The 15,671-nt window shown below is 45.7% G+C and overlaps 1 protein-coding gene across 3 annotated transcripts in view; it reads right to left on the reverse strand.

The window, feature by feature from the left end:
- The window catches only part of AKAP10 (A-kinase anchoring protein 10), a 538,635-nt gene that overhangs the window by 177,866 nt on the left and 345,098 nt on the right, over window positions 1-15,671 (reverse strand). For all 3 annotated transcript variants that reach the window (XM_069615189.1, XM_069615188.1, XM_069615190.1), the window contains 2 exons: window positions 11,189-11,325; window positions 10,626-10,770 (listed from right to left, as the gene is read on the reverse strand). In XM_069615189.1, the coding sequence (XP_069471290.1) occupies window positions 10,626-10,770; window positions 11,189-11,325 (282 nt within the window). The remainder of the gene's footprint in view (window positions 1-10,625; window positions 10,771-11,188; window positions 11,326-15,671) is intronic.

Below are 15,671 nucleotides of genomic sequence, written 5' to 3' on the forward strand. Positions count from 1 at the left end.
AGACCCGCATCAGATATCCTCCCCAATCCCAACTTCAACCGCACATGTTCCACCACATTCTTACCCCACACAAATATGTCATCTTGATAACACATGCCTAGTAAGTCCTTGAGCAACTTGTTCATGACCCTCTGAAATACACTGGAAGCAGATACCAATCCAAAAGACATCATTCTGCAGTGCTATAGTCCAAAAGGAGTTATAAATGCTGTAAGATCCAGAGAAGCAGGATACAGCTTTAGTTGGTGATATGCTGCTTTTAAATCAAGTCGAAAAAAATGGCACCTCCTCCAACTTGTACCAACAAATCATCTATTTTAGGAAGCGGAAACCTATCGGGCATTAAATTCCTATTTAGCACTCCGAGATCAATACATAGTCTCACACTCCCATTGGGCTTGCGCACACCCACAATGAGATTTATCCATTCCGCTGCTTCTGCTCCTTTCATCATTCCGCCACTCAGCATGCGTTTAAGCTCATTCTCGACATCCACACACAAGGCAGGGGCTATAGTGCAAGCTTTTGACCTTACCGGTATCGCCCCTGGCTTTAATTTGATCAGATGAGCAAAACCTTTCAAACACGCCATCTTTTCAGCAAATATATCAGGGTATAACTTTGTTACGTCCATACATTTCCCTTGAACAGTTTCTACATTTCTAGAGAAGGGGTGGTCGGGATCTGATCTTAAGCCAAGATCAACTTGTGCATCCCAGGATAGTAGGTTTCCACCCTTGGACATGACCCTCACCATCTCTTGAGCGGAACTCCAATCATACCTAAACTGTGCCCAAAATGCCCCCACAATATAGGTTGGCACATCCCCATGGGCAGTCACGCTGGCTTCCTGCAAATAACACTACTTGAACTTATCCCTCCATGCGTCTACATTCACAAGTCTATAATCCGCACCACTATCTACTAATAGATCTCACTGGCACTGCATTCATGCTCATTTCTGCATGGGGTTTTATCCTTTTTGGTTTTGAATCAACTGCAATTAATATGCAAACTTCATCATCCGCACTGCTACCTTCATCCCACCAGTGAGTCAGGCCCTCCAGAACCATTTTAATACTGCCTGATTTGTTCCAGTGCCTGCAACAGCGAGATATGTGACCCTTTCTTCCACAGTCTCTACATATTACGTAGTGGACAAAGCACCGTTTATCACTAGAGAGATGACAGGGTTTTCCGTATCTGTAGCATCTTTTATTAAATTTTCTCCCTTCCATCTTCTGCTTTGTGTCTTACTTCTTACTCGTCCGTTTAATTTCTTCTTTATACTCTTGCTGCTTTTGAGTTTTGACTGTTCAACAGCATTTGTAATGGCAGGTACCACCTTCACAGGCTCAACGTCTAAAGCTTTAATGCATTTCTCCAACTGTTCCACCATTTTTGCCATTTCAATCATCGCTCTCTCCAAAGAAAAGTCTCCGTCACAGGGCCCCTTCATCATTAACTAATCTCTAATTGCAGAGGTCATAGTCACACTTTATGGCAAAACCCTGTGAGACTAACAAATTACTCAATTGATTACTCTTGCTTTTGGTCCCTTATATCAAAGTAATAGCTTGCTAAAAATGTGTTTTCTTTTACAATAAAATGTCAGTCCAACTTCAATAAACTTTGCACAAATATAGACAAACCTTCAGCTTCCTGGGGTTGCAAATCAGGTAACTTCCTAAAAATGACTTGGCCTTCTTACCCCAGACAAAAGGTACAACAAAGAGCCCTTTCGATCTGCTGCAAAACTGTTTCCATACACTCCATGTAAATATCTCATGAATCCTTCCTTCCAGTCTCCCCACTTAACAGGCTCACCTGGATGTGTCAGAAACGGTGCTGGTCTAGGAATATTCATCCTCAAGGTGTCATTTCAGGTGAACATCTGAATCTGCTTTACAATCTGATAAATCCGTGCCTCTGCTCTTCAGAAGGTGCTGCCTGACCTCAATAAGTCAGCATATCCCTTATGCTTTACAAAGTCCAGGTATTGCCTGAGCCTAGGGTGATTTTCTGCACAATGCCTGGCCTTGTAATGGTGGCTCACTGTGTGCGCGCAGGCCTTGTCCAGCAAACTACCTTACCTTGAAATGGCGGTCCGCGTTCGCGAGCTTTCGCCCCCAAGGGGAATGAAGGGGCACAGCTGATCAAATGTCAGCTGATACCAAACCTAATTGTGGGGATCAGAGTGCTAGCGGGATTTGCACGCAACGTAGCACTTTCTACTGAACCAATGTCTGGTAGATCCCTCTCAGTCTTGCTTCCCTCTTTGGTGTGGAATCTGGCACCACAACAACTTCAGCTCTGCGGTTGAGCACGGGCATCTCTGCTCCATGCTGGTCGGGCCTCTGGAAAGATCGAACAAGTCTTCCAACAAATCTCAAAGCAGGACTGGCAAGCAGGCTAGGGCTGCTGCAACTAATCGCATACCACCTTCTTCACCAGTATTAAATGTGGACATCACACGGATACGGTAAGAACAAGTTACTTACCTGTAACTGGTGTTCTCCAGCATGGGTCTGGCATGGATTCACATGCTCATGAATATTCCCAGTCAGGCCGGGACTCCTCGGTAAAGAAAAAATCAGTATCAGTTTCGTTTCTGATCTGTCTCTCTCAGTAGTAACCAATCACTGGTCTCTGGGTCATACTGCCCCCAGCCAATGACTGCCCTCTCCCTAAGCCCCACCTCTGGCAGCCATGCTCAGATTTGGTAGCACCTAAAGTGGCAGTATGACCAAGTGAAGAGCCGCAGAGGGGTAGGAGGGAGGGTTTGCATGTGAATCCATGCCAGACCCATGCTGGAGAACACCAGTTACAGGTAAGTAACTTGTTCCTTCTCCAGCATGGGGTCTGGCATGGATTCACATGCTCATGAATATAAGAATACATAGCAGTATACACATGCACAACCACGGGAGGTGGCAAAGGCTCAACATTAAGCATTACATCAAAACTCAACATTAAGCAATTCTTACCTCCTCACCATGCTCACCTTAGGCGAACAGGTTGCGCAGCACTGCTTGGCCGACCCTGGACTCCTCCCTGGAATCCCAGTCGACGCAGTAGAATCTCCTGAAGGTTTGCGTTGACCTCCACGTAGCAGCCCTGCAGATGTCCAGCAGGGGCACACCAGACAAGAACGCCGTGGTAGCAGCGATAGCTCTGGTCGAATGGGCTCTCGGACAGCCGGGCAACCGTCGGTCTGCCAATCGATGACAGTGCATGATGCAGCCTGAGAGCGATCTGGAAATGGAAGCCTTCGAGAGAGCTTTCCCTTGGTTCACAGGTCCAAAGTTCACAAATAGCTCTGATGTCTTCCGAACACTCTTCTTGCGGTCCACGCAGAACTTCAGCACTCTAGCCACATCCAGCGAGTGCAAAGTCCTCTTGGCTGGCGACGAAGGCGACGGAAAGAAAACAGGTAACACCAAGGGCTCGTTGAGGTGGAAGTCCGACGGCACCTTGGGCATAAAGGAGGGGTGCGTCCTCGGCACCACCCTTGTGTCGTGAAAAGTGAAGTATGGAGGCTTGCAGGATAGGGCCTGGATCTCTCCCACTCGTGCGGAGGTGATGGCCACAAGAAACGCAGTCTTCCAAATGGCGCCCCCTCAAGCCTGGTCAGCACCACGTTGAGCTCCCACGCCGGGGCAGGGGCCTTCACCGGTGGGAGCGATCGGAACAGTCCCTTCATAAATTCCTTCACCAGGCGATGGGACTACAAGGACGCCCGTCCTGTGGTTCTGGTGTATCGGGAGATCGCAGCTAGATGCATCTTGATGGAGGCGTGAGCCAGTCCAGCATTGGCCAGCGACAGTAGGTACGGCAGCACTTGAGGGGCCGTAATCCGTAGAGGGTTAATCTTCTGTGCACAGCACCAGACAGAGAACCTCATCCACTTATGTCCATAGCACTTGAGTCGAGGACGCCTTGGCCTTTGCAAGAACCTCTCTGCAGTCAGCCGGGATATCGTACCCTCCAAACTCTAGTGCTGCAGGAGCCAGGCCTGCAAGTTCAGCGACTCCGGGTTGTGATGAAGTATGGCGCCTCCTTCTCTGGAGAGAAGATCTGCGTCCGTCGGCAGCTTGACTGGTGAGGACGCTTACAAGTCCAGAAGGTCCGGGAACCAGATCTGCCTCGGCCACGCCGGTGCGACGAGGATCATCCTGCACCAGGACCTCTTGAGCTGGTTGACGAGTCAGAGCAACAACGGCAACGGAGGGAACGCATATAGGAACAGGCCGTCCCAGGGGAACGAGAAAGCATCGCCCATGCTCCTCTGCTGTGGAAACCTGCTGGCGAACCTCTGGCACTTGGAGTTCGTCGCCGTCGCGAACAGGTCGATCTGCGGTTTTCCCCATCGTCGGAAGAGTCGATCCACTTGATCCTGACGTAGTTCCCACTCGTGGTACGCATCCTCCAAATCCAACGACGACAGGAAATCTGGAGGTGACCATCCGGAACTTCTGTGCCTTGATGTACTACTTCATTCTTCGCAGGTCCACGATGGGGCGCCATCCTCCTATCTTCTTTTTCACGAGGAAGTACCTTGAGTATACTCTGGAGCCTCTTTGGGACAAGCTCGATGGCACCTTTTTTGAGCATCGCCGTTACCTCCAATAGCAGTTGAGGGACGTGATTTTCCTTCCTGACCACGGGTGGAATGCGGGGGCACTTTGTTAGAAATTCGAGGGCGTGCCCCTGGGCCAGGGCGCCCAGCACCCAACGGTCGGTGGAGATGGACTCCCACACGCTGACTAACTTTGCCAGCCGGCCTCCCACCGGGGTGCTTCGGTGGGGGCCCGACACCACGGTTGGTTCAATCTTGCTTGGAGGACGCCTTACCGCCTTGACCTCCCTGGCGACGACGGCAGGGTTCACCCGACTTGCCTCGTCCTCTAGATTCCCGCGACGAGGAGCGGGCCGCTTGGCAGTACGTAGAGGAGCCACCGCTTGCCTCTGGTGCTCTGAATGGACGGCCTTCTTTGCCAGAGAACGCCTAGGGCCTTAGCTGTCTCCGTGTACGCCTTGATGGCTTGGAGGGACTCATCCACTATTTTCCCAAACAGATTGTTCCCGTCTAACGGCATGTCCAAAACCTTGGCTTGTATGTCCTGGTGGAAATCCGTCGCCTTGAGCCACCCTCGTCGTCTAAGGCAAACGCCGTTGCCTAGCTGGCGGAAACCGGTGTCGGCAATGTCCGTTGACACCGCAATGGCGTGGTCCGACACCACTTCGCCTTCTTTCAAGATCTCCAGGGCCTCGGCCCTCTTGTCGTCCGGTAGGAAGTCCAACAGGGGGGCGATCTTGTACCATAACTCCCTGTCGTAGCGGGCCACAATCGCGAGGGTGTTGGCCACCTTAATCGTTGTTGCCGCCGAGATAACTCGTCATCCCATTGCGTCCAGCTTCTTCCCTCCAACGGCCGGCGGGGAATTTGACGTTTAGGCCGATGCCCCCTCCCCCACCGCTTTCTTCTTGGCCCCCACTGAGACGACCGAAGCATGGGTCGGTTGTGCTGTAAGGCACAAATGGGCCGTGTCGGGGACCCGGTACTTCTTCTCGTACCGATCCCTCTTGGCAGGTGTCGTAGACGGGTTCTTGAGAAGGGTGAGGCCCTCGTCCCAGATGTCATCCAGCTGAGGCACGGCGAGGACTGTTTTCCTCTTGGCCTCGCGCCGTTGGTAAAGCAAACCTTCCTCCTTCTCTTCGGGGAAGAGCTGAAAAAGCTCGGATGCCCTGGCGATCATTGCATGGAAAGATCCGATCTCGTCGGGCGGGGAGGCCCGGGCTGGGGGCGATGGGAGCTCTGTTCCGTCGTCACCGCCGTCGTCGTTGGTACCAGTCGTGGCTGTGTCCGTTCCCGTGTCATCCCCAGGGACGGGGGACATGGGCAAAGGTTGAGTAGGCCGCGAGGGCTGAAAAGATTGGTATAAGCCCACAGGGAAATAAAATGCTATGTTCTTCCTTAGGCAATTTGCTAGTTATCAGAGGTCAGCATGGAAGGAGAGCGCGTCAGCCTGCACCCTAGGACTTTAGGTTTACAACAGTAGTCCCTTAGGTCTGCAAGTGGGCCACATTTTCAAACTGGGGTAGCCTTTGATCATCATCTCTGATCAGCAGAGTTTTGAACAGTTTCATTGAAAACAAATTGTCTGTGAAGCATCAGCACCACCACAATCATGGAGCACCCCGGCTCCTCCTGACCTTGTGCAGGACCTTCAACATCTAGGGAAGAGGTTGTTTGGAAAGATTTTTGCACATTTCCCCTCCGTAGATTCTTATAGAACCCACATTTTTTTTTTTAACAGTCCTAATTCTGGAGGTCAGTAAAGCTTCTGCTTTACTTCCTATGTCCGTTTTGCTCATTCTTATGGGGACATGGACTACTAGTCACCAAGACTGTCAATCCGAGACTCACTTTTGAAATTCTTGTATTTTGACAATTGCACACATCACCTTACAGTGAAGTGCAGTTAGAATACTTTGTATCCTTATAACGTTTTGCCTATTGGATTCTTGGTTACTTTGACGATGTGCCTAAGACAAACTGGTGGCAGCTGTGCAATTGTTACTGTTTCTGATATATATGTTGGCCATTTTTGCATTTACCACAAATGTTAAAGATGGTTAGCATCCTAAATTGGCTGTGCCACAACATTTTTGCTTGTTCTCTGGCCATCTTGTCCTTTGCAAAAAAACAAGGGGGGGTCCTGTGAGTCCCTCTGCCGGACATTAGTCCCGGTCACAAGAGACTTACCCAGAGTCTTTAGCTCACTCTCTTTCACAGACAAGAAATATCTAAAACATATCAGTCTTTGTCCTGCCCTGGGAGGGGCAGGGAGACCATTCCAGAGGGAGGCTCCTGCCGAAGAAAGATATTTACCTCCCACTCTCTTGGAGAAACGTCTGATCTGCAGAGTTGGAGCTAGATGACCAAAGAACTCTAGCAGGGAGGTATTTAGGGAGAGAAAGCTGAATTTAGCGGGCCCCAGACAGCCCGGGGGATGATGCAATGTCATTGTATCTACTTACATTTAATTGTGGGCTTGCCTTATTGTGTCTACCTCATGTGTCTGGTGTACCAATGGGCATTAAAACTGCTTACAGAAAAAGCTTGGACTTGGTGCCTTCTCTAGCAGAACGAAGACACATTAGTAGACTGGGAAAGAAAAGTTGCTTATTTTGGCACTACTCTATGGCTAAGCAGTGATAAAAGTCTAGGCAGTCTTTAATAGTGAATGTTTATTACATAGTTGAATCAACCTTTTATTAAACATGTTGATCACTTGTTTGGAATATTTAAATTTGACCTGGTGTATGTATTAGACTAATGAATAGAGGTCAATACATGTATGGATATAGAACTGTATAAGTTGTGGTACACCAACATATCCTTTTTGTATTTGTAACAATAGTGGAAATTTTACTTTGATCAGCCGTATCAAACTAACAATAAAATTGATAAAGATTATCAAGCCATTTATACGTGTTTGTGGAAGTGCGATTTGATTTTGGAGCCCATCGAGAGGGATGATTGTGTAAACATTCATGGGAGCCAAGTTGAATTTCACAAACTACAGAGAACAATTCCAAAACCCAAAATATATATGTCTCATTTGATGGAGGGATCCACTCATCGGATTAAAAAAAAAAAGAAACTATTTACTAAATAAAATGTACTTTTTATTTAATAAGCTGCTCGAGCACGGAGCTAACTTCAGCCTGCAAATAAGCTTGTCAAAGAAGAAGCCAATTAAACCCTATAGATAGGAAGCTGACCGGTTTACCACCGACAAAGTCTAAACATTTAAAGTGTTAGATGGCGGTGCCCCCTCCTAAAGACGTGAGTCTATCTCTCCCCGTACTCCATGCCTTTCCTGATCCACCCCTGGTCACTGGTAGCCCAGTGCCACCTCTGAACATTGTGAGGTTCACATAAAATAGGGTTGGACTCTTTAAGGCAGGCTGAAATAAAAGAGCTGGAAAATGTTTGCATGTATGTTTCAGATGGTTGTACTATCTGATTTGTTTATTTAAAAGCTATTCTAATACGACTAAAACTGTGGTATACTATCCAAAGAATATTCCAAGTGTTCTTCTATTGCTTTACTGTGTTATAGTACTTACTTGAAAGTTAAAACAGTGTGCCTTAGCGTATATATGAAATAACTGTTTTGGATTACTCTAAGTGTATCAGTGTTTTCTTGGACTAAGTATGCTCAAGAGTTTGTACCTCACCACAGCCCCCCTCCCTCCTTAAACTAAGCCTGGCTTCTTGTCATTCTGCCAAACCATTTTGTGTGTGGTTCAGACTAAACCCAAGTAGTGTAACCATGTTTACCCAGGGTGGGCTTTCCCAAGTGCTGTCTCAGACACTACTTTTGTAAACCCCCCAACAATGTCTCAGTAGCCAGGAAAGCATTACATTGGCTTCCTATGGCCAGCAGGATACATTTTCGGCTAATGTGTATTACTCACAAATGTCTCTTTGGAAAAAGTCTGGCTTATCTATCCAGCCACATCTCCTGGCTACCCATCTGAAGAACATTGGGATCTAATAATTTGGGCCTTCTTCAAACGCCTTGGGCTAAACTTGGCACAGTGGCCCCGCTATCTTTTCGCTTCTCGGCTTCAAGAATCTGGAATGTTCTTCCTCCGAAAAAGAGATTGTGCCGATCCTTGGGAGTTTTTAAGGCTGGACTTAACACTTCTGTTCTGCTAAGGTGGGACTTTTCTCTGACCTGATGAGAATTTGCCTTTTGGTGTTTGCTTCTTCTGATTTATGATGTTTGTTTTGTTTACTTTAAGTCTGTTGGCACCTGTGATAAGGCGGTGGAAAGGAAGGAGGATCAGAGCCAGATCAATTCCCCTTCATGTAAGAATCAATCCAGGCCTTGGGGATGAGGTCATAATGGAGGGAGGGACATCACAGCTTATGAGGGGCAGTCAGCTGTTCCAATGATGTTTATACTCGACAAGAGAGAAGTGCTTTTCTCTAATGCCGATGTTCTGATGCGAGTTGATTTGTGTTTTTTTTTTTAATAGAAGAGGGAGTTGGAGGAGGCAACTGTTGCGGAGCGAGAGGCCACGTACGAATGGGCATATTGAATTACTTCAGTCTTTGGTTGAAAGTTTACAAAGCACCCGTTGTGCCAGAATTCACTGAAGTTACCCTGTTGGTATCGTAGTATGGAGAGAGGAGGAGGTTAAATATAAGACATTAAAAAGAAATTACGAGAGAAGCACTCTCCTCCTCGGCCCCCACCCTTGTGGAGGAGGATCGAGCCGCGGCGTAAGCCTTCCCTCCCTGATTGAAGCCGGCAGGGAGAAGGGGGCCCGACTTCAACCGCCAATCGACTGCCGAGAAGGGACGGAGGCAAACAGCTGGCGGCTGCCTGGGCATTGCAAGGGAGGAAGCGAACAGGAACTAAGAGGTGGATTCCTGTATGCGGAGTGAATGAAATAACAAGAGGTGAGCCATATAAACTATTAGAGGTACGTGCTGAAGAACAAGGCGAGCGTATGTCACTGAACAGATGAAGGCTCTGAAATAGAGAGGGAGTAGCGAACAAAACGGAAAGGGACTTGAGAATAACCACATTCCAAAGACTTGTTAAAGGAATGATTTACACAGCCAAATCTCAAAGACAGTGAAACGTTATATAACTAAGGAGGCTACAAAAGAGACTGTATCGCGACCTACTCGAGGACACCTAAAAGTACTATTAAAAAGCGAGAGTTTCATGTGGGACAATCCAGTGAGAAGCCTGAAATTATATACGCTCTGAAAGCATCCTAAGTCCTGCTTGTAAACCAGTTATATTATTTTTTTTGTGTTCAATTCCTGGGTTTAAAGACCCGTGGTTGTAATTAATGTCCATTATGGCTCAGAGTTATTTGAGTGGTCTACTCCTTACCATTTATTCACAGCACCATTATGCCTCCAGCCCGGTCTGTGGCACCTTACAAATAAATATGTAACGTTTTTTAAAGTCCCCCTAAGTGACATTTTGGCTGTTTATTTACTTTGCTCGAAGAGTCTTTTCCAGATGGGGAGCATGGTCGTGCATCACATCTTGTGATTCATTAACTAAAGAGATGGGTTCAAGCTGACGCTTGTGTCCCTTTGTTCATATTTGCACAGAAAGAGGAAATAAAAGGGCCGATTGGGATCCTCCAACTCGGCACTCATCACTAGATGTGTGTGGAAGACTGCATACTCCTCAACTCAATTCAAACCGGTCTTCATACAAACCCTGCAAATCAACAAGGGCCATTTGCATATGATGGGAATGATGTCACTCAAAAACCACCTAATTGAATAGGTGTAGAGTTGGCAGATTGTGACAGAGTGCTAGGTTTGAGAAGGAGTACCATGTTAGATAGCGTATTAAAATTAGAATTAAATGCATTTCGAATTCCACAGAAATTCTTTCAGCCCTTCATTAGTAGGCACATGGAGTAACTGAGTAATAATTACAGTTACTACAGCACTTGGAAGTGTGAGGAATCATGTATTAAGAGCTATATATTTTATTTAATAACAATCACAAAATCAATCATTTAAAACCGAATCGCTTTCCATTTCAATAGTGGTCTTTAATCTGCCTTACCTTCTCCATCGTGGTCCACGCCTGCCGGAGGGGGGTGGTGAAACAGTTGGGGAGTGGGCCTCCTTCTCTGCAGATGTTGGATTCGATTTCCAGCCGTACAACGTCATCAAATCCCAAAGGATGGGTGGCTTGAAGGGAAAAGTACCTATTGTGGTAAGGAAAAATCAAAGGTCTTAAGGTCTAATTTTAAAGTATACTTCAAATTACAAGTCTGCTTCTTTTTCATGAAAAACGATCATATAGAAGGAACAGGTTATAAACAAGTTTTCTTTTTCCAAATAACTTGAGTACTGTTCTGCGGATCCAACAACATTACACACTGTATGCTCACCACACAACCAAGCATTTTTGGGGGCCCAGAGGAGCAAACAAAAAGATACTTTGCACCAGACACCCTAAGACTTAACAGCCGACACAAAACGTACTGACCAACCTCACCCTAATCAAATGAGAACTGGTTAAGGCACCGCACCCTAAGAAGAACACACAAAAACGGAAATGAGACAGATTATTGCAGGGCACCTTTTGCTAAAAGGGAACCAGAGCTGCTCTAAACTACCTACCGGTCATAGAGAATCATGGCATCATTTTGCGCTTCTTGCCCATCATATTGCCCCTTCTTTACTGCCAGCTGAGACTGAAAGTTGTCCGCCGCAAGCCAAAACTGCAGAATGTTGACAGCATCCTCCTTCTCCATGTACTAGATGCAGAAATGTAAGATATTGCACAACTATTAGAAGGATGAACAGTAAAAAACCTCTAAGCAAAAGCTCATTGCAAGCAATTCATTTCAATTCTGGTTTTCCATATCAAAGTGATGCAAAGAAGCCATTCTTTCTGTCCATTGGGTTGGTATATGCCACCGATTTGTCAGTGAATACTCATTGCAGCAGATGTGAAGATGAATAACACTTTGTTAGATAAGTTGCTTGTACAGCACATATTAAGCTCCTATTGCTTCAAAATGCTGAGTTGAAGAACAGTCATAAAATATAAGAACAGTTGGGAGGGTGAAAAGAGGGGTTGGGTTCTTATTATTGGAGGCTGTAATAGGGTTGTTGATGACAGTGCAATTGCCTGTTAAGGTCTATTGGGAGCTGCACAAGGGTCTGCTAGGATTATGGGATGTTTTTTTCAAAGGTGTTAGGATTTTTAGAATTTGTTGGAGGCTTTGGTAAGTGGCATTATGTTGAATACTTGTGTGTTTGATGCAAACCAAACTGTCTTACATGTGCCCTTGGGAGAGAATCCAGGGCAAGGTAGAAAGAAAGAACCAGGAGTATGAGATGTTTAAGGAAGAATCCAATTAAAAAAGATTATGAAATTTGCTGGGGACAGCAAAACAAAACGATAGTTCCAAGTACGCCGATAAAGGGCGAGTGACTCGCCTCCCTTTTCTCCCCCCACCTCAACACTCCCCCTTGACTCATATTTCTTTCCATTCCAGCGTTTCTAAGGGCAGTGACTAAGGGTTTGAAGGTGCGTGGTGACTAAAGTACCGAAATGCAGGTTTCAACATTCTCTACCGCTATGGTTACTGGGCGAGACTGGCAGCACTGTCTGGCCTCCCACTTCTTTGCCCATGCAGATGCAGTGCACAGTTGGGTGGGTCTGGTGCTTGAGACATGAGTGCTATAGGAGATTGGAGCTGTGGTCCATACCCGCAGTTGATTAGTCATAGAATCCTTCCCAAGCGCCTTCTGATTCAGAGCTTGATTCACTTAATCCATCTACAGTGGCACCATCATGAGTCTGACACTGCATATGAGCGAAGGGAAGGCATTAGGGTTTGAGGCAGTAAGGCCGTTTCACACGAGGCCCAATAAAACGGATGACCACCATTTCGATCAGCTGAGAACCAGATGTGTCTTGCCACAGTTTATTTCATGAGGATATTGATCATGGACAATGTACTTATCACTTTTGATATCACTGCTATTGGAGGGAAATCATAAGCAATTAAAGTAAAACCAATTACCAAGATTGCAAAAAGATTCAATTTCCTAATCTCTCTGGTTAGAAGTAATCAGAGGAGGAGTATCCAAATACTAAAGTTTAACTGAAACTACTGAACCCTAGAGGCCCTTTTACTCAAGGTAACATGTCGTACTAGGGATGGAACGGAGAACAACTTCTCAAACTAAATAATAAGACCGACTCAGGAAGTTGGCAAATAACTCTGTTTTAATAAGAGTCTAAAAAACAACAGGATCTCGAAATATTTCATAAAAAACACATTTATACTAAATGTTCATCATAAGTGAATTACTACGGGGAAAATTAACAAAACCTACAGGAGATTGCTGTTGGCTCAAGGGGAACATCCAAGTATACTTTCTATATGGGATAGGATCATGATTGGGTCTCTACAGTCAGGTGGGCACTCATGCCTTCCCCTAGCGTAAATCATAGTGCAAGTCATCTTCGATAGTAATTAGAAATAACACTTCATTGGCTCTTAAACTATAAGGCTCTTTGTTATATGGCCCTTCTACAATTGGTTGGCACGCTTGTAACGATCTGGAACATTCGATGCTCTAGCAGCACGTAAACTGGTACCCCAGGTGCTGGTGGGTGGACATGACCGCATCTCCCAACCTAATTAGCCTGACATCTCTCATTACTCATGCCGACTGCCATTCACATTGTCTTTGAACTCTGCCTTGTACTAGCTTCTCGTCTCTGGGAATAAGGAAGTTGCGCTCTCGCTATCGCTAATCTGGTGCACCATGCCCATCGTCTAATTTCACCCTCGGCACACGTGATCAGAGACCGTGAATCCTCTCATATTATGGTATTAAAGTGTCATTAATAAAAGAAACTTGGCACTCATGGGGTTTTCTCCTTGCAATTTATCAAGGGATGCCTCGACTTCTCACGTTGTATTGTTCTTCGCAGCTGATAACCAGTTCTTGGCTGCTTCCAGTCTTTGACATCAACCTCTTTGGTTTTGCTTCAAATTCAAGCTTATTCTTTGCTGCGACACACACAGCTTCCAATCCGTCTTTCTTCATGGAGACTCGCTTACTAAAATGTATCATCGAATGTCCAGAACTCTATATGCATGTATGTTTGTGGCACCGCCTGCAGTCTATATACTACATATAGCCAGTCTTATGAATAGTCTACTTGCATTGCAGCATCTGTACAATTGGAAAAACGGCTTGTTTTCTGCAGTGTTCTTCAAACATGCAATCTCGATTCTGCACATGAGTCTTCTTGATGATTTACTTTGTCAATCGATTCTATATCACCTATGCATTCTCTTCTCTAGTCATCCTTTTCAGTGTGTCACACTAACTTCTTGTGATGTCACCAGGTTATCCTTTTACATCTTCATACTTCAGTTTGCCAAGTACAAAACAATATTTCCCCAAGTCTACCAGCTCAAACCCTATTCTATGAAAAAATCAAAAAGGTGCATGTGCAGGTGTTGTAGACAACGTCTTGCTATGTATCTTCCCTCCCTAGGATTGTTTCAGTCTGTTTCTCTCCCCCTTCTAGGGGGCTCAGTCTCTTACTCGGACCTCCTCTTTCTCTCTACCCACTCTGTGGTCTTCTCCACCTGTCCCTGCTCTAGGGCTCTTCTCCTGGTCACTAGCCACTCTGGGTGTTTGCCTCTTTCACATTGCCCCCAACACCCGCCTTCCTTTCTACTGGAGCAACCCCATACCAGTGCTCTATGGGAGCGGCGTCGAATCAGGCCAGTTTGCCTGTTGCAGAGGCGCTTACGTGACTTTTCAGCTGGGCTCCACTTCGGCTTTCCGAGGCTCTTCTCCCTCTTGTTAGTAGCTTCTCGGTTGGTGCTTATACCACTATTCTTTTTCAAAAAAATTATTTTTATTGGTTTGTTACAAACCTTTAAAAAATGATGTACAAAAATTATGAAAAATCACAGAATTCACAAAAGAAATCATTCTTGAGGAGAGATCCACAGATGGAGCTTCAAGAAAAGGAAAGGAAAATGGAAATCAAGCAACACGTAAGGAAAGCATAAGGAAGGACCACAACACGATGCATGAAAACTTTGCAGCTTAGACAAAATAGCTTTTCCAAAGTTCAAGCAGAACTCAGGACGACTTCAATATCGTTTTCATATTTTTCCAGCTTTAGATCCATTTTTTCTAAAAGGAAAGTCAATTCAATTGTTAAGCTGCGCTCAACGTCTTGATGCATCTCAGCCCACCAATCCTCAGCGGACACTGTTGGTCTTGCCACAATGAACTTTCCCAAGTGAGTAGTACGTTCCTGCGCAGTTGCGTGCAGTATAGTGTGAAGTGTTTTAATGTTTCATTTTCTTCTCCACATAGGCGACAGATCACCGATGGAGCTCCATCCTTTTGCCGAATCACTAACGTCTCTCTTGTTGGAAATTGATTCAAACGATATTTCATATAAAGGAGTCTACGAGCAGGGTCTGGGAACTTGAGCAGATAAGCTTATGGATCATTTATTTTTCTTGCTTCACCTGGACATGTTCTCATGATTCTGTGAGTCCCTCGTGTGTCACATGTGTCAATCCAATCTTGATGCCATAATAACGATTTTACTTTGGTGGGATTCACATGGAGTAACTCTCTATTGGTACTTAAGTCACTTAAGATGTTTTCACAACGTCTTGTCCATTGAAACAGAACACTATCTGTGGTGCCTGTGTGTGCATTAGTTAGGATGTGATATTGTGGAGCGGTTGGTTCAATGGTTATCTTTCTGCACTCATTTAGCGTAGTTAACGTTATTATTGCATTGATGGACAAGAGATTTAGCTCATACCTTATGCATGCAGTTGGTACACCCATTGGAAGACGCAAAACTTTGGACCAGAAATGATGTTCCAATGATGACCATAAGGTGTCTGGACATCCCAGGGTACTGTTTGCTCCGTGTGTTATCGCCGGAATGTATTTCATTTTATAGAAATCCATAACAGGTTTTAGCGAGTGTTTGCCAAATTTCCTGTTGAGTATACAGGTTTGGGCTGTTAGTTGTTTGCATTTATCTTTTGCTTTCGCGACCCAAGGAAAGTTGTTTATGCTCGAGCTAATA

The sequence above is a fragment of the Ambystoma mexicanum genome, chromosome 9, assembly GCF_040938575.1.
Source record: "Ambystoma mexicanum isolate Mex_15411 chromosome 9, UKY_AmexF1_1, whole genome shotgun sequence".
Lineage (NCBI taxonomy): Eukaryota > Metazoa > Chordata > Amphibia > Caudata > Ambystomatidae > Ambystoma > Ambystoma mexicanum.